General features: G+C 34.0%; 1 protein-coding gene across 3 annotated transcripts in view; it reads right to left on the bottom strand.

The window, feature by feature from the left end:
• The window catches only part of PPP4R4 (protein phosphatase 4 regulatory subunit 4), an 85,706-nt gene that overhangs the window by 39,932 nt on the left and 25,771 nt on the right, over nt 1–20,003 (bottom strand). For all 3 annotated transcript variants that reach the window (XR_004159967.1, XM_031553661.1, XM_031553662.1), the window contains exons 4-13: nt 19,317–19,390; nt 17,465–17,571; nt 16,196–16,303; nt 12,249–12,370; nt 9,604–9,726; nt 7,164–7,333; nt 5,635–5,754; nt 3,719–3,796; nt 2,165–2,248; nt 683–865 (exon numbers count right to left, since the gene is read on the bottom strand). Coding sequence is in view for 2 of the 3 variants with exons in the window: in XM_031553661.1 (XP_031409521.1) it covers nt 683–865; nt 2,165–2,248; nt 3,719–3,796; nt 5,635–5,754; nt 7,164–7,333; nt 9,604–9,726; nt 12,249–12,370; nt 16,196–16,303; nt 17,465–17,571; nt 19,317–19,390 (1,169 nt within the window). In the remaining variant the exon portion in view is untranslated. The remainder of the gene's footprint in view (nt 1–682; nt 866–2,164; nt 2,249–3,718; nt 3,797–5,634; nt 5,755–7,163; nt 7,334–9,603; nt 9,727–12,248; nt 12,371–16,195; nt 16,304–17,464; nt 17,572–19,316; nt 19,391–20,003) is intronic.

The following is a 20,003-nucleotide window of genomic DNA, read 5'->3' as shown; positions in this document are numbered from 1 at the left end:
TTTGCTCAATCAAAGCAATCATATTGTTCTATATGTACCTGTTTGTTGTTCCAATGGATATAAATAGGAGGCATTACTTTCGGAGAAGCCTACATACATCTTAGAATAAAATAGGCATAACATCAGTGAGAAAAAGGAAGTTTAGCCAACTTATGAGACATTTCTTTATTCTTTCTAACTTGTTTATTTACTTGGTTCTCAAATTATTCCATGTTTGGTAGGCATCTGCTATGTTGTGGGCGTTAGAAAATAAAACTTACAACATCTCTTAGAACAATTTTACTCTTGAATCAATTCACAATAATTTCAGATCAGTAGCTCTAAATGATTGCTCACTTTTAGACTTAGAGTGTTCTCTCTAAGAATGGAACATGATGCAAAGTAATCAGTGAAACCAGGAAAAAGATTTTCAATTTACCTAGAAGCAAACTGATAATGAGCACAGAGAAAGGAAAGAAGAGTGTCGGGAAAGGAACACAATAACCTGTCAATACAAATTTTGCTCCTCAAATTAGGGGAAAGAAGTTCTCAGCATTTTATCAGCCTTATATGAAATAAAACAGTCTGATATGCAATGAGAAATATTACTTTAAGATAAATTTACAAACAATGCTAAAAATACCTAGTGGTAAGTGTTCTAAATACTCTAAACAAATGAAGAACCAGAAAGAGGCAGGCTCACGTTTGTCAAAATGATTGTCAACATTCTGTGAAGAAAACGGTAATAAATCTGATCACTTGATATGATTTGAGGGAGACACGCATATTTTTGTAGTAACTTCTCATGAGTTCTCCACTTTAAGGAAGTTGCTGCTCTCTGTTCTGCTGTTGTCAATGCAGGAATCAAGTCAGGAATAGATAGTAACTAGAAATAAAGATATTAACATAATTTTACACCTTCTACCTGTATGGCACATTACTAAACTTTAAAAATAAGGCACAACAATGTAAGGAAGGAAAGATTTTTAAGTGGCCAACTACTTCCTCTACTCAGCCAGAATTAGCTACACTGTGACCATTTCTAGTAGATTTCATTTCTTTTAGTAAAACCTGATCAGGATTACACAGCCTCTCATACGTGCTAAGTTCTACTGGTAACTACTCAAAAATCTGTTCCAGCGCCTAAATAAACACACCTTCACTTCCAGCCCCTTCATCTCACAAAGAGAAACAACTGATCAGTGTTCCCTTTGAAATATCCTTTACAGCTATGAAGACAAAAACAGCCCTCCTGTCTTCTCATTCTCAAGCCAAATAAATCCCTTTTTTCTCTTCAACTCTCAAACTTTGCAGTTATTCTTCTCAGCTTCTCACTTCATTCTGAAAGGAATTGTGCACCTTTTCTCATCAGGAGGCAACGATTTTATAATAGTCAAGATAAATTGTCTTTTGAACTAAGCTAAGTGAAATATGCACTACCACATCTGACATGCACTTGTCACATATATAACATGTTTACAGTTGTAATCTGACAAATCCACATTTTAAAATACAGCTTCAACTTGTATCCAAATAAGAAAAAAATACATTCAGTTCTTGTACTGCTGGAATATTTCAGTTTTTCTGTATGTTTGGGAAGTATGTTTAAAACATCATTTTGAAACAAGAGATGATATTTTACATTACATTTTACATGTTAAGAGTTCCTGAATAAACCATCATCCAGAGCCAAATAAAATTAAATCAGCAAAGTTGAGAACTGAATTCAGATCTCTGAAGTCCTAATTCAGTACCTTTACCTCAGGAAATATACTACCTCCTGCCAGCAACTGTGTCTGAAAATGGCAACTGTAGGTAGATGCCACACCAATATGCAAAATAAACAAATAAATAACTGGTAATAACTCATTTAACGTGAATCCAATTTTTTAAAATGTTGCAAATTTTAATTCAACTTAAGGACTCTGTTTCAAAATCTGATCTATTTCTGGTAATCTGTGTTTCACTGGAAAAAGAGCATATATATGCTGTTCATTCTTACACTAAATCCAATCTTTCAAAATATTTTTTCATATTAAATTTTACAAGCAAAAAATATATTTAAAAAAAAAAAATTCCCCAGAGCAGAAAATGATCAAGAACGATCTTCACACATCTGAAACAACTTTCCTACTACCTCCCATTTACATTTAGAAAGTAAATTATGAAACATGAGAACACCCACCTTGCTTTCTGATCCACTGTTTTCTCCTCCATTAATCATTAGTTCAAGGATTTCAGGAAGGTGACCTACCAGAGCATCTAAAACCTATTTAAAAGAAAGGCTGTGTGAATGAGGTTTATAAATTAACTTGTGCCAATTTATGTTTCTCACCAATAATATCCCTGCTGACATCTCCTATGTTATTGCTCTCTTACACCAATGCAGGAGATTTTTTTTTTTTTAAAGATGCAACTTATACCTACTTTTACTAATGAGGCTTGGAATTTAAAATTGATATTTTAATATAGAAATGTGAGTATTATAGGTTTCATATTAGAAAAACAGAATTATAGCTTTGATTTACATCAATACCACAGTCAGTGATTTCTAAAACATTCACAGAGTACAATATTTAAAAATGAACATTCATGCATTCTAAAAGATCTGTCTTTCACAGATGGTTAAGTAACAGTCTCAACAGCCACGAAGAAATGTATTTTGGATATTTGCCAGCTAAATCTTAAAAGCAATTTTTCCTGCCTTAAAAAAAAAGACAATTCAATAAATTAGAACAGAATATTTTGCCTTTATTAGTGATATAGTAATTAGTAATGTTCTTAAATTCAAAGGTAGGAAAGTAGGTTTGAAATTAGACTATAAAAGTATATGCTAAATATTACTTGGTACCAATCTGGATTTCTGTAGCACTGAATATTTTTACTATTTAGATAACTCAGAAATTTTTCAAAATCACCAGCTGCTTCTGAGTCTCAGCTTTCCAGTGCTGGAGTTGAGAAATCTTTTAAAACAGATCAGAATTTTATAAGCTATAAGTAGATGTTCTACAAACATTATTAATTCCCTTGAGAATGCTTAACAGAAGATACCAAAGTAAAAAGCAGCACGTTAAAGGAAAATTCAATTTGCCACGCCATATCCAAAGATCCTCCAGATAGAAAAACAAATAAATAAAACCAGCATGAAATGCTCAAGTATTGGTATCAGAGGAAACTCCAACTTTGTCACAAAAAAGACCAATCCAAACAGTTCTTGCTATACTGTCTGTTAAACATACTTAAGTGATTAATTCTTCACATAGGTTGAAACCAAAGCTAACTAAACTGAACCATCTCAGGAATGGCCACAGGTTCTGCACCGGAATTCTTTCTAAAAATGTTGATCTTTGAACCACACACAACTTCATCTCTTCTTCGATCGGAGAAACATAAATAAAAGAAAGTAAAAAAACCTGGAATGTTGCCAAGAAATATTCCAATGCAGTATCAAAAGTAAATATTTCCACATAATCTGTAGGGTAATAAATAATAAAATAATAACACATTTAAAATGAATGTTCTGGAAAGCAAACTAATGCAGTGTGGGTTAACTGAATCCAAACACCATATTTTCCTCCTTTCTATTCACAGAAGGCTTGCGTCCTTAAGAAGAGAACAAAACAGAAAGTTGATCATGATTGTGGCAGTTACCGTTCCGTCTTACTGCAGAGTTCCTAAACATTAGCGTGCTCTGCTTCAATGTAACAAGCAAAATTAAGTTCCAAAGAAAGCATATTACCTCCAGTGACTCATCCTGTAATAGCGTAACCAGTTCTTTTTGAATTGTATACACACCAGAATTTAAAAGCTTAGCAACCTAAAACATACAGGGAAACAAACAAAAAAGACAATAAGATAACAAGGCAAACCATACTTCAGTTCCCTGGCACTACAGCGATTACCCTACATGTGCTTACTTGTCAGCAGAACAATTTTTTACTATCAGCCTTCTAGTCGTGTACTTCCCTGTTGATCACACTAAAAATATGCTTATACAGAGAACATGAAACAAGAAACAGACTTGTTACTTAACTGATAAATATGGTTTTAGTCTTAACGCTATGTCACAACTTTAAAAAAAAAAAAAGATTTAACTGCTTAAAGTTTTCACTCCTATATTATTTGTTTATTTTCTTTTGATTCCTAAATCACGTATAAACTTCTAAAAAACACTAGAAGTCCATCTCCAAATTGCAAAAATGGTTTTATAGTGAATATGAGAAAAACTTCAGGAATGAGATTTTTGCTATAGTGCATATTTAGCTTATGACTTTTAATGGTTTTCCTTGTTTATATGAGCCAATTGAAGATAATATATTCTATAATCAAGATTAAACTTCAAGGAAACAGCTACAGGCAGTTATTGAAAAGCATACCCAGCCATCAATGAGTGCCATAACTTACTGACATCTGGCTGTCATGTAGTTGCTTAGTTATGGTTTAAAAAATACACTGACTGGCAGTGTAACTAAAGTATAACTTTACATGGTTTTTTTTAATGAACTAGAATATTTTATATATATTCAGACAGAACCTTAGAAGTGTTATACATTTGACAAAACGTTATGTAGAATGATATGCTAACAGTATAATCTCGATAATTAGCTTGGATTATCATTTATTAAGAGAGGGCATTAACAAGCACAGAGAAATGGAAATCCATCCAAATTTAAGACAGAAATAAGGCCTCCTCAGGCCTCAGAATGGGCTGCCCAGGAAAGTGGTTGAGTCACTCTCCCTGGAAGTGTTCAAGAAATATTTAGCTGCTGTACTAAGAGACAGTTAGTGGTGGTAGGTGAGTGGTTGGACTGGATCATCTTGAGGGTCTTTTCCAATCTTGGTGATTCTATGATTCATTTATTTCTCTACTCTTGATTTAAATACTTTCAGCAAGCTGCTTAATTTACAATTTTCCTCAGCTTAAAAGTGGCATAAAAGGCTAGTTCGAGGATTTCATTACTAAGATTCTTTGTAAAACACGATGAAAACCTTGATGATCTCTGATATGGACTGCAACATTCAGAAGAGAGTGTATATTCATTTCTGCAATTCACATCATATTGCTAATAATATATATGCAGTCAAAGATTTTTTTGAACTTTTACAAAAATAATACAGTGGAACTTATGTAAATTGAGTGGAATAATAAGACTATATGTGCTTTTAGATCTGTATAGTTTTCCAAGTATTTTCATATTAAATTTGAGTGTTTAACTTAGACTTAATACAAGCAAATAGTCTTCACATAATACAGTATAGTTGCAGACTGTCTAGATCTAAAGATTTTCAGGACCGAAGTGACAAGCTCCTTTTCCCCTGTCTGTGTCAATATTTTATAATAGCATTCAAAACCTTCAAATAATCTAATTACTACAATCGCTTTTGTTGGTGGTACCAGGCTATCTTTAGTTTCTTTCAGCTTTTGCTTCTTAACCTCACAGTACAGTTTTGTAGACAATGTCACACAACAGGCTAAAGTATTTACGGGCTATAATTACATATTAGAAGAGACTAAACGCTTCTGATGAAATAAATCATTTTAGCAAGTTTTTACAAGTCTTCTTCTCTAGGTTGAACAGTCACAAACATGAGCTTAAAGAACGAAACATAAAACAGAAACACTTCAGTACCAACAAAGAATTTTTGTAGACATACTTCATAGAAGCTTATGGCCATAGTATATCTGACTGGAACTTCAGGATCATGACAAAGGCAGAAGAATATAGAATACAGTTCTAAATGGAAGTTCTTTGGATCCACAAAAACTATCATGGCCTGTGGAAAAATAAAGTCTTCTATTAACTGTATTGCTAATCAGAGATTATCAGAAAAAAATACTGAGTTACAATGAGTGAAATACTTGGAAGTTAACAAGTTGTGATTTTAAGGACAAAGTGTGATATTTTTGATGGCTGTGTCAAAACAAGGCATCAGACAAGTTAAAGAATTAAGGACTAAATTGGTTGTACAGATCTTCCAGATTGCAAGCTTTTATTCTATAGACAGATTAAAACCACAAGCAATAAAAGCTGTTTTATAAATAACACTTCAGTAAACTAGGAGAAGCTGCAATTGAAGACCAGAGCAACACAATGTTTTAGCAAACACTAAAGTATGTGAATCTCAACATAACTGTGTGTGTACATCACTTGCATTTGCTCAACTAAACCAACAGATTTCTACTACATAGTTGGTGTTACCTTTAAAAGGTAGAATAAAAATAACCCATTTATTGGCTCTTGGTACAAATTTAGTTTCTTTAATTATAAACGTTGTATGTCAAAATACAAAATAGATATGCAAAAGTATGAGTGGTAGATTTAACGACATCATATAAACCTGCAAATACTTTCTGAATCCAGGCAGAAACATGATTCAAGCATGAATTTAATCATTCAGACTCAATCTCCAAGTCCTTGCATTCTCAAGACATACAAAAAAATGTGAAAAGCTTTGGATGATTTGAAATTGGCTACCCTGTTTCACAGGCACATTCTCAAGGACTTTGTACTAATTGTTTGGAGAAAACAGACAGGAATCCTGTCTTTGGGGAGACCTTATTGCTCTCTTCCAATATCTGAAAGGTGCTTACCTTTTTATCTGAAAGTGAGAGTGGAGTTGATCTCTTCTCACTGGTGACAGGACAAAGGGAAATGGCCTTAAACTGCACCAGGGTAAGTTTAGGTTGGATATCAGGAAAACCTTTACAGAAAGGGTTGTTAAGCACTGGAATAGGCTCCCCAGGAAGGTGGTTGAGTCACCATCCCTGGATGTGCTTAAAAACCGTTTGGATGTGGTGCTCAGGGACATGACTTAGTGGGGGGTTGTTAGTTAGGGTTATATGGGTAGCATGGTTAGGTTGTGGTGGGACTCAATGATCTTTAAGGTCTTTTCCAACCCAAGCAATTCTATGATTCTATGAAAGAATGAAATCAATTATCTCTTGAAATAGTAATCTCTCGGTCAAAACTTTCCAATAGTTTTTGTGAATCTCCAAAGATGAATCTTTCCTGGAAACACTTTTGGTCAACCTCTAATTCAAGATGTTAACTTGAATTTTCCAGGGAAGAGCTAAAATCTAGCTAATAACTTGTTGTCAATACCTTCTCTGTCCTTCTTGCAGTCCTATTTAGTGAATTATATGCACAACACTACTTAGTTAATCTGAAATTAATGTTACTTACTGGAAAATTGTAAGCACAGTTCTTCCTTACTGAAATATACTTCTTTTCCTGTTCCAAAGTTTGGAGTTGTAGCTGATTATCATTGTGTCCGTTTTCCTGCTGTAAGCCCAGTGTACAAAGCTTCTTATAAAATTCCAAAAACCGTAAATGCTGCTCAGGAGTAAAAATGCCTCCAAAATTAAAATAAGAATAAGATTACTCTTCTCATTAGAAATGCTATAACTAGTGCTCAAGAAACAAATACCATTTGCAAATCTACCAAGTTTGCCATGTTGTGTTCCCTGTATCATCAGTACAAATTATACAGGAAAGATTATTAAAGAAAAATGGCAGCTACCTATAATGGAGTGAATCTTGATTTGCTTATGTAATTCTTGGAATAACTAAGAATTTAGCAGCAGGACTGCAAATATAATTTTTTGTTCCACTGACAGGATTTTCATCTTTATTCCATTTTCAGATCACTGCAGAGGTCAGTCACATGAAGACTGCTTGCTCGCAGAAAGTTGAAAAATTAGACCACATTGCACCAGATAGTAAAGAGTGTAAGAACGAAATTATAGAACATGAACTGGAAAGCAACTAATAAGATGACTTCAAAAATTTAAAAAGCTCATTTTGTAAGTATACATTTAAAGCGAATAAGCAAGGAAAAACTGAGATTACTAATCAAGACAGAGGAAAGCTATCACTGATTGGTACCAAGAGACTTAAATGCTTTTTTAAAAACAAACAAAAAAACAAAAAAAACCCTCAAACTTTGCTATAATACTCAGCTTCAGTACGAGTAATAGGATTACCAAAGACACAAGCTCTAAGAAGAGAAGGAAAAGGTCAGTGCATACTTAAACCATGCAAGAGGTTTTCAAAATGTGCAAAGTCAGATGTGCTTTATTCTAGTATGAAAGAGTATGAAAACTACTAGCTGATGAAATCATATGAGTGCCGTATCAGACTGGAAAAAGGCTGAAGCGATACTAGCATTTAATAGCTGGAGAGGGGAAGAGCAAGTCATATAATTTTAGATTATTCAGATTAACTTAACGGTTTAAAAAAAATGGAATAAAAAAAAAATCACAAAATTTACTTGTAAACACCAAAAATTAAACAAGAAAATGAGCAACAGTCAACACAGAAAGAACAAAATCTCTCAAACAGATTCCCTTTCCTTCTAGTACTGGTTAACAGGACCTGCAAATAGCAGAAAATGCAGTAAAAAGGCATGCCTGTTGACATTTTCATAAGCAAAGAGAGATCTGTAAAGTTGCTTCAAAATTGTTTGATAAGAGACAACAACAGGGTACCATGCTTAGTCAGATATGACAGGAAAGACTAAATAGGCACCAGTGTTTTTTAAAGAAAAGAAACAAAACCCCAACTTTGGAGTTACTTCTGTTCATAGCCTGCATTTGAACAAATAACATTAAACTACTGCAGACTACTGGAAAAAAAAAAAGACTTTTTCAAAGTTAATATAAACAGCAATTTGGCTTGCAAGACATGTGAATGTCTTGCCCCTTCATTTTGTTCAGGTCTCCTAAGGCGTAACAATTCAACAAAATGTGAATTAGCTAGACAGAGTTCAGAGGTGTAGAGAGATCAGCAATTATAGTCAGTCAATCTGAAGAAGATTGAGAATACACGATAAAAACACGATGGACTCTTCTAACTCTGATGTTCTGTAAACAACACTTTGGCACTACAGAATAGCCCTTTCAGGTTATTTGCAGTGAAGCAGCTGTCACCTTGAGAATCTCAAACCTGATCAATAAATGACCTTTTCTAAGATTTGCAAGAAATATCAAAGGGCTTAAGAGTCCAGGAGGAAATTCTCTACAGCTTAATTGTGTGTGCCCCCTTCCCAGGTAAGTTCTGAATAAAAGTGGGCAGAATGATCACAGAAAGATCTTCCATGCACAAAGTGCTGAGGTGCAGAAAACAGGAACTAGGGGTACAGAATGGGAAGCTGGGAATCCACATGCTGTTAGATCCCCATTTTCCCCTGAAGTTCCTTATGGGCTGCACTTTTTCTTTCACGCCTCAAAAAAAGATATCAAGCACAGAAATGAATATACAAAGTTAACATCATACTGCACTGTCGAAGAGCACTAGTTTCAAAAATTCAGTCATCCAACTCAGATGATCTAGAATATCCAACAAGGTATAAAAATAAATCAGTCAAACCAATAAATAAAAGCCATCATGCTTCCACTTCTGTCCCTGCTTAAACATAAAAGAACGATAAACCAATGGACAGTTTAGGTGGAAGTTCACAAAACCCAATATTTTCTGGATAGATGATTTCAGACTTGATGCTTTATTTTCTCTCTGAACTATCATCTCATCCAATTAACTGAAATCTGGATATCTTTCCAAGAGCTTCAAATTTTCTGACCTTCCCTCATTTTTATTTTTATTTTTAAAGAACACTATATCATACCATATAATCCATTGCACAGTTTTCCCAAATGGAAAGATAAGGAAACTAGGATGGATTCATCTGCTTTGAAGGACTTTTCACAGAATGATTTCACTAAGGGGAGCACAGTTTGCCTTCTATCATCTGAAAGACAAAAGAGACTTTTAAAGTTAACCACTTGTTATGAAACATCCTAAAAGACCACACAGAGTGGGATTTTACAACGAGTTACAAAAAATATTGTTTAAAATGCTCAGGAGTCTTTTTGGCACACACTCATTGAAGGCAGAAAACAGGAGGCAGGGTGATGAACATTACCACAGTAGAAGTCCAGATTTTTAATACCATGCCTGTTCTAAATCTTTGTGTGTTTTTAGGGAAAATTTACTTACCAGTAAAAATTGGGACAGAGAATAAATGAACAGCTAATAACTTCTCTGCTCACCAAGAATATAGGGAGTTAAAGAATACAGCAGTATTCCAGCAATAATAATTCCTATAATAGTATGAAGACAGCAAGGTTATGACCAAACATGACCATGATGGTAAAAAGAGAAATCTGAGTCTGACAGAAGTGAATTTCTGCAACCTACTGAGAAAACTGCAAATCTTCTGGCAAACAATAAATTCACAGAGAAACAAAATAATTAAGGGCAACAGAAATAATTAATGTCAAATACAGCAAGGAGTGCCAAAGCACTCGGTTCCCACATAAAATAAAGAGCAAATATTCAAAGAAATTGATGTTTGGAATTATTTTAAATAAAAGCACTGTATTTTAAAATATTCAAATTTTAAATGGATTTGGATTTTTTTTTAATGGTAATTTAACTCCCATATTCAGCAAATACAAATGGATGAACAAAGCATTTATATTGACTTGAAGAAACACTGTGATATTGTGAGAGAGAAACCCTAGGATACAATATTGAGTCATCTACCTTGAAAAGTTTGTTTCGTATTTCAGCCATAAAATGAAACCTACGCAAACCAAACACCTGCAGACACATTCCTTGCAAACCTATTAAGAAGTCATAATCTATTTTTCTTAATTTTTCCTTTTTCATGCCTAAAAGCAGTAGCAATTAGAAAGGTGGAGGAAAGATGGGCAGAAACAAAAAGAAGCAAAAACATGACAGTATCAACAGAATGGCTTGAGAATTTGAAAGTTAACCTGCCAGCTTACTTGCTAATTTGAGCACTAACTGCTAAAAAAATCCATTGATGACATTCTCCCCCAAGTCTTATTTCTTTATGTATTTCTCCATATGGCTTATAAGCAGTCATGTATTTTAGTAATTCATCACTATGTTCCTGTAAAGTAAATATTTGCTCCTCACTTCTGTGTCAGGACGTACAGTCAGTAACACGAGAGTGGGAGTGGGAAATACGGTGCAAAATACAGAGTTACTAATGAAGATAAACAACTAAAGAGGTTGGAAAATGTATAAAGAGCAAAGTGGCAATTAATTAGCAATGATCATCAACCACTCGTGGAGCTTATAATCCACTTTTTTTCATACACATTATAGACAGGATCTTTCATGTACTTCACTTCCTTGTACACCTCAGTTTGTACAAAAGCAGCGGAGAATGCAACTAACATTCAGCCAGAAAAGCTGCCTACCACTGTCTTACACATAGACCTGAAAAATTTGGTACAGACTGCAGAACAAGGTGCTGCATTTACCCAGAACATTCCCTACTGGAGAGTAGCCAGCAACTCTTCTTAAAATTTGCTCAATCACTGCTGAACTGAACTGTGATGGGAACTCCAGCACCATGAATGTGGACAACTCACCATCACTAAGAGTACCAAAGACAACAAAGAGGAACCCCTACATGTGGAGAAGATGAAATATTCATGTTTAAAGGAAAGATATTGAGCACCGGAAAAATTACAAGCATTTACATTTTCCACTTTAAACACAATGAAAAGCTTTATATAACACACATATTTCTTTGTTGCAAAGAAGAAAGCTTTCCTTATCACATACCCACAAGTTTACCGTGTTTTAAATGGCAATTGCTAAATAGATCAGTTGTGCACACTTCAATTTATTGGACATACTTTTTTGCCCCAAAATTTATGAATGTGTTCAACATATAGCATTGTTAAAAACTGCAAAGTTTATTGACACACACATAAATTTCACATCATTGCCTCAGCCTGGCTTCAGGAGCTGCAGTCTGTAATTACAACAAGCTTTACTTCAATTAAGAGGCAAAAAAAAAAAAAACAGTTAATAGCAAAATAAACCCAAAAACAAACAAACAAAAAGTAGCCAAACCCAACAACCCACAAGTATCTGCATATGTTGAACTAACACTTTGTATTGTGTTATGTATAATAGCTTTAAGTAAATAGTAGCAACTCAATACTCCTATCACTTGTACATTAGTTTTACTAATTTGGTTTCATTTAATTATACTAGAAAGTTAGAATAAGAAAATAACAGCTTTTTTCTTTAGAATAAGAAAATAACACCTGGTTCACCTTTCTTAAAAAACTAAAGCACTGCAAGACACGAAATACATAAAAGATAAAAGAAAAAAATAAAATCAGATATGTGTTAAAAATGCAGGTAGAACAAAGATTCAATTACATTTATAAGATGCATTGAAGAGTTAAAAACTGGGCTACTAGGACAAAATGAAGTCCTTACCTGAGTCAAACATATCAAGCAGATTCACTAACGTCTCAAAAGCTGCAAGGCGTACACTGCTGCCCTCATCTCTTGCCAGTTCCACTAATTCGGGAAGCACCACGGTTTTGGTTAGTTCTGTCCTGCAGATTGAGGTAAGTATTTAAAGAGAAAACATATAATAAATCAAAGTTGCAATCACAAAACAGAATTCTGAAACTATCCTGAAATATTGAGTTAGTTATTCTTAGGGTGTTCAAGAAGGAAAAATTGACCAAGTTGTAAGAAAATGAAAATTAAATAGAAACATGCATTTCATCTCAGGGCTTAAAATATGAAACTTCATCACTAAAAAAAGCATTCAAACTAACTTAAAAAAGAGAAAATGCAATCTGAAAAAATTCAAAGGAGTCCAGCTATTTCACTATGTCACTAAGAAAACTTCTGATCAAATATTCAGGAACTCCTCAATGAAGTTCCAAATGAGTCAATTTCAAGTCAAAATGATTAAATACATATCAAGTGGGACTGAAGCATCTAAAAATCTTATGCTTTGAAGACCAAAGACGAGCCTTCTTTGCAGAGGGTAAGCAACTGCTGCACAGAGAACATGAAGCTTCCTCACTCACCCTTAAAAACACTAGCTTTTAGGTTTGTTTTAAAGTTGTAATGAAAGGGTTTCAACACAAGAAGGAATGAAAGACTTTCGATATAAAAACTTCTTTTTCTTTTTTTTTTTAATAGAATTCAAGATTTTTAAGTGTTTGAATTTGTACGTATTCGAATTAAGAAGTCTGCTTTGTTGTGCTCTCATGAATGAGCTCTTGATCTGCTCAGCCATTAGTGAAAACTGTTGTAAGCACCACAATGGGACTTCAGCAATTTAAAATAGACACAAATACGGCCCTCAGTGTTTATAATACTGTCCAAAACATAAAACTGCAGAGAAACACTGATAAAATTATATACACAGGCATTAACCAAAATGGCAAAATCTAAGCTATGTTTTACGCTTTGAGCAACTCCATGCAGAGAATTTAGACTCTGTCATTTCAGTCACAGTTTTTAATATAAAACTAATCACAATCTCTAGGCTGACAGATTTTAACAAATAAGAACATCCAATCAGACCATTTCGTACGTAAGTGAATACAAACATTTTCAAATTTTACAAGTAATTAGCACTAGCTAATTCATGCCTTGGAGAGTTTATTAGCTAAATAGCATTCTTCCACACAGATGATTAATCATGTTTTTAGATTTTTTTTATATTGTATTACAAGAAAATTACATGATACAATTTAGTAATAGCATCATTAAACGGTAACAACATGTCTTGAATCTGCTGTCACACTGTGCCTTCATCATACACAAGAAAACATGCTCATTTCCATTATTTTGTCTTTATTTCCCTACTACCTATTCATCCTCAACATAAAACACAGCAACAGTTTACACACTGAAAATACAGATTGCCATCTCTATGAGATTAAAGTATCTAAATCATTATGATGAGATCAGGCAGAAAACTGACAGAGAAAGCAGTGTATGAAGATACATAAATAATAAAAACAGACAGTGGAGAGGAAAGAATTAAAGAAAATTATTCAGAATGGACCCTTAATTGATAGTTATGCATTTAGCTCTATTGAGCCACTACATTAAGGCTGGGTAAATTGCCAGTAATACTGCCATTTGCCACTGCACAATACCTATGTTGTTTTTAGGCTTTCCTCGCCCAAGTATAAAACATTGAATTTAATTAATTTTAAAGACACTCAACAGCATGCAGAAAATGTTATTTTCCTTCCAAAAAGGTCATTTATTAGTATAATGTATTGCCTTCTTGCTACGCACAAAAACAATTTTTTTTGTTTCTTCTTTCTTGCTCTTAGAATATCTTGAAATTAAACAGCTTTTGGAGGAGGAGTGAGGAAAACAATATAAACGCAACACATTGCATTCTTATTTCAACACTTGTCTGCTCATATATCTATCTATAAGAAAACAGCTGAGGGCAAATACACAGATTCACAAAAGTGCTGCCTGAAAGCTACTACTGAAAACCATTTTCTTCTCGACTGACTGAGTCACAGGTCAAGAAAATCCGTGCAGCTATCATCTTTTTAAAACACTAAAAATTTTCCAGTCATATGTGAAAGCAATGCTCTGTAACCATATCCATATTCTAGATAAGAGTTATTTTATTCAAAATAGCACTTTCATCATTTAAAAATATATATTTTGCTTTGCTGTTGGTCACAAAACATTTTCAAAGACAGATTCATATGACTGTTCCTCTGCTCCTGACTATAGCAGAAATTAACGGAGGAATCCATGGATCTCATAAGGAAACAGCAAAAACAAACAAACAAACAACCCCCATATATATGTGTGTGTATATGTAAACATATGTATATATGTATATGTATGTATACGTATATTAAGTATATATAGTGGTATCAAAGTGGTGTTAAGTGGTATTAAGTATATAGTGGTATCAAACAAACAAGAAAAAATGAAGGAAGATGAGTGGAGAAGATAAGAACATACAATATAGGGAGTGTCAGAAGAGATAAGTAAAGGACCATATCCCACATGAAGGCACAGTAGAGAGGAAAGGAAAAGAAGAAAAAAAAAAAAAGGCATGTTCTGAAAACTTATTTTTATGGCTTTATTTGTTTAGGTGACATTGAAAAATTTCTAATATGACAGCTGAGACAACTCCTCCCTGCAAAACTATAGTTCTGGAATAAGAAAAACCGTGATCAGCCCTTGAATATAGATAGAACCCTCTCTTTTATATATTTTTAGTCTCTTATTAAACAGAACTCAGTCTTAAGATATAGAATGGTACACGTGATACACACATGCAGTAAAAATAAATGTGATTTCAAATTAGTACTTCAGTTCAGTAAAGTGTGTGTTAAATTTTCAGTTCAAAATTATCAACCAATTCAGCCTTTCTTTTCTTCTATCATATGTTCTTTCAAATCCAAAGCTGTTCAATGAGGAAAAATGTTACAATGATTTACCATTCCAATCTACCTTTTGTTATAAAAGAAATTAAATACAAAAGCAAATTAATAATACTACTTAGTTATGAATAAAAATGAATAACACTCTTTTCAAATTCATTCACAATATTTGAACTTTTGAAGGGCAAAGCACAAATATAAAATTATTCCATATGTGATAAAGGAAAGTTTACCTGAGAACTTAGAAATTACTGTTCTGCATGACCTCACCTAAACAATGTGAAACTAAGTGCATTACCACAATCCTTTGCTCTTACCATGAATATCCGTTCCTATATCCGAGTACACTAAAACATAGCCTAAACATGCACTTTTCTGATATTTCATAGCTGAGAGGTAAGTAGCATTGCTTGCAAGAATTTCTGGTGCTTTTGCTTTTGGTTTTCTGTTCATAGTGCTGGTTTGGACTTTTTTTGTTTCTTTATAGTTCAGCATCTAAATCACAACATAATTCATAATTTAAAAAAATATTCAAAAGGCACAGAAATAATGTCCACAAGTATGAGTGCTAACAAACAGAAGTGCATTTTTACAGTAGTTCTCAAATTACATTTCAGTTTCAGACTCATCACTGAATCTGCTCATAAATTCACAGCTGGAAAGGCCAGAGGGACTATCGAGATTTAATCTATCCACCTTTGCAACAAGGCACAAGGAAACTCACTTCATTATTTCTTCAAGTCTGTAAAACCAGGTACTGCTTTTTTAACTCCTGGCACAGGACGCATTCTTTGTATGGTTCAGCAGTTCTACTATCACAAATAACAATCTGAAAATATAAAACAGCAACCACAATCTCTAGGAACGAAGTCGTACACTCCAAATACCTTACTGAGAATGCATGAATTAAGTCAGAAATCTTAAAAAGAATTTTTAGGTTACCATTACTATTTTTGATTGTGCAATTAGAAGTATGCAAGTTGTACTCACCCTATTCCTTGAGCTATAGGTTCCAGTTGCCGACACATGCAAGTTCTTACTTCATACTCTACATCCTGGCACAGTGATTTTACCAATGGAAGAATCTCTCTTTTAACTCTAAATACACAAACAATTTTGATTAATATATAGAACAAAAATATATAGAATCCACTTCATAGCATTCACATTTTATCTATATATGACTTCTAACACCAATTTTATTTTTTACTAATTTATCATGGGTGGCAAATGATTTTTTGAAAACTTGTAACACTGTACATCAGACACAAATATATACTAACAGAAAAAGGATTATTTACAGTCACTGTAATTTGCTCATATTTCACCTACTGTAGTCTACACTATGGAAGTAGGAGGTAGGCTGTCCTCATTTACGGCTGTCCTCATTTAATAACTATCTTCAGAACAATTTTTGAACACACTGTAAGAATACCACAAATTATATAAATGGAAGTGCAAATCCCAATTAATCTTGTCCTTTTTTTGAAAACGGAAAGTACAGAATAAAACAGAAAGCTAATAAAAGGTTGCTTATCGAGTCAGAAATCACACTGAAAAATAGGACAGCTCTACTGATTCGGACAAGAATTAATCTTTTCCCATATATACCAAGGACATTCCAAATCAGCATTCACACACTGTGGTGGGTCCATGGATTGGAAACACATTTGGTGAAAATATTTTACTACTGTAAGACTGAATAAACCCTCCAAAAATAGTTCTGTTATCTGCCCCAACCGCTTGGGGCAGATAAGGGGTTCAGATTTACTTTCCCTATTGTGCACCACTGTCCAAACTCACACACACCAAATTTAGGAACTGGATATTACTAGGCAAAAACAGTGGCTCCTAGTGCATCTCCACATGCATAGATTGTATATATATATATATCAACATGTGAAATTTGGGTAGGCGAGATGCTAGGAAGAAGAGGCTTTCTCTTCATGATAATAAACTCTAAGTAATTGTGTTTTGTCTCCATAAGTTGCAGAGACGTCCACTGTCTTATTTTCTAGCAATAAGAACAACAAACAAGAGTGACATGAAAATGGTACCCACATCAATCTATGGAAGAATATACAAGCTGAAGTTAAAAGCTAGTTTTGCAGTGAACATTTTGTTATTACTTATTACTAGCTTGATAAAGAAATCTGTAACATGATTTTTGCAATAGTTTACTCTTCTCTCCATAACTTTTGTCCACAAGGAAATACTGATACACATTATGGAATGAAAATGTATATGCAATCTACTCACATGTGAGATTCAAATTTGTTAGCTAATTTTCCCATGATTTTACAACTAACTAAGCGTGACTGAAGTGTTTGAGAAATCTGTGCCTTGGAAACAAGTGGATTCAGGATCTACACAAGGGAAAAAGAAGAAATGTCACAGGTAAATCATGCATTCCCCTTCTTTAAAAATATTAAAAAAGAAAAAATAGAAAAACATATATACCAGATGTCACCTACTCCTCTCATGAAATCAATTACTACTAAAAATAATAATGCATTTTTACATTAATAGTCTACTGAAAACCTGCTTTTATTATTCAGTTAATTATAGCATATTAAACTGAAAAACATTAAACATTAAATCTTGGCCCGAATAGCAGTTCACGATTCATATCACAGCCACAGTTTTACATCTGTCTACTTGTGTTTTTATTTTGAGACTAAGTTTGTATATGAATATTTATAGCTATTAGCTGGTAATTTTCACAACAGCTGTTAAATATGTTCTGCTAACAACAAAAAAATTATTAGAGAAATAACACTGAGGTTCTTTTTCTTGAGTTTTCCTCAGGAAACATCAGCTTTAATGTGAAGCTGTGAAGCAAGAATTTCCCTTGATTATGCATAACTGGGGAAAGGTTTCATTCCTATGTAGATTCAGAAAACCTCTATGTTTAACTGGAGCTGTTCTGTCATTTGTTGGATCACCTCTATGGTGCCACAAACTAAGATGTGCAGAACTCCACATTTAGATATACTGTTTTTGGCCCAGAAATAATCATGGAAATACAGGTGCCATGCCAGGGAGAGCATTACAGAGAGGGTTCTCCTGCAGTCTGCCAGAGTTCCTAACTCAGTCTCATTGCATAGCTCCACAAAAGGATAATATATATACAGGGCAGCAAAGTCTAACAATAGAGTTAAAGTATTTTTCTCCTTACTAATTGAAATTCTAAGGTGAAAAAAGTTATGCTCACTATAATACTTCATAAGCAAATATTTCATAAGTTATATGGAAAACAGTTTATTACTCATCTGATCTTTGAATATGAAAGCAAACACACCACATTAGTAACTCTACACTAGGTTTTGGAGCTGACTATAAGTTCTTTTTACCTTTAGAAGCTTATTTTTCAACAGTGTCAGATTCTAATTACTAATTTTAATGAGTATTTTTAAATCACAGAAATGATCACATATTTACAACTGTATATAGTTCTAAACACAGTAAAATTATCACTGTCTCAAAGCTTTTAAACTTAACAATAAAATACGAATTCTCAAAATAAAACTAAATAAATTAGTTGACTAAAGGGGAAACATTATGATCTATGTCCTTCCTCTTCCTACACATAATGTGATACTATCCCATAAATCAAAACAGGATACATGAAAATATGTTACTAAAAATACTAAGTGTAAGGGAAATATTACAAAACATATAAACTTTATCTGAAGGATGAATATCCCTGAAGAATACTAAAACTTGTCAAGGTGACCCTCCTGTATTTGTCTAGCATGTTCCTCTCTTATATGTTCCATAAGCACTACTGTTTTCACAGGCACAGAACTACCACAAATCTTACGAACATGAATGAGATGGAAGGGAACTACCATCTTTTATTTGCAGTTAGCATAAATGGGGAAAAAATCTTTCATTGAGAGGGTGGTGAGGTGCTGGCACAGGCTGCCCAGAGAAATTGTGAATGCCATCCTGGAGGTGTTCAGAACCAGGTTGGATGGAGACCCAAAAAGTCTGATCTGGTGCCCGATTTAGCATCTGGCAACCCTGTCTGTGGCAGGGGGATTGGAACTAGATGATCTTTAAGGTCTCTTCCAACCCAAACCATTCAATGATGCTATGATATTATTACCTCATGTCTGATAGTCTCTTTGGGTAAAGCTTCTATTACAGCAAGAAGAGTTTCTAGCCATGCGTTGCTGACACCTGTCAGAAAGAAATGAGCTATACTTTATGCTGTACATATAATGAGTATAAGAAAACACCCATCAGTTTTACAAAATTACTACTTGAAGAGATGATTGAGGGGAAAAAAAAAAGAACTTTCTGGGGTCATTCTGACTTTCCAGTACCTAAAGGGGCCAACAGGAAAGCTGCAGAAGGACTCTGTCAGGCTCTGTCAGGACAGGACAAGGAGTAACAGTTTTAAAATAAAACTGGGTAGATTTAGATATGTGTGAAGGTGGTGAGGCACTGGAGCAGGTTGCTCAGAGGGGTTCTGGATGCCCCATCCCTAGAGATGTTCAAGCCCAGATCAGGTGGGGCTTTGGGCCACCTAGTCTACTTGGAAGTGTCCCTGCCCATGGCAGGGGGTTGGAACCAGATGGTATTTAAGGATCCTACGTACCCATGCCATTCCTTGTCTCTATGATTAAGCAGCAAGATAGCTAAGAAGCAAATTCTGTTCGTATTCCTCGTGTTTTTAATTCTTAGAAGGGAAAATAATTACTCTGCTTTGAAAAGAAAATTTTCCTCATTCAGAAGCATAATCTTTTCTTATAAATCTTTCTAGTTTTATAAAAGGCCTTTTTTCTTTTGA

The sequence above is a fragment of the Meleagris gallopavo genome, chromosome 5, assembly GCF_000146605.3.
Source record: "Meleagris gallopavo isolate NT-WF06-2002-E0010 breed Aviagen turkey brand Nicholas breeding stock chromosome 5, Turkey_5.1, whole genome shotgun sequence".
Lineage (NCBI taxonomy): Eukaryota > Metazoa > Chordata > Aves > Galliformes > Phasianidae > Meleagris > Meleagris gallopavo.
Note: the sequence above shows the minus strand (reverse complement) of the source record. Positions and strands in the feature narration are given on the sequence as shown.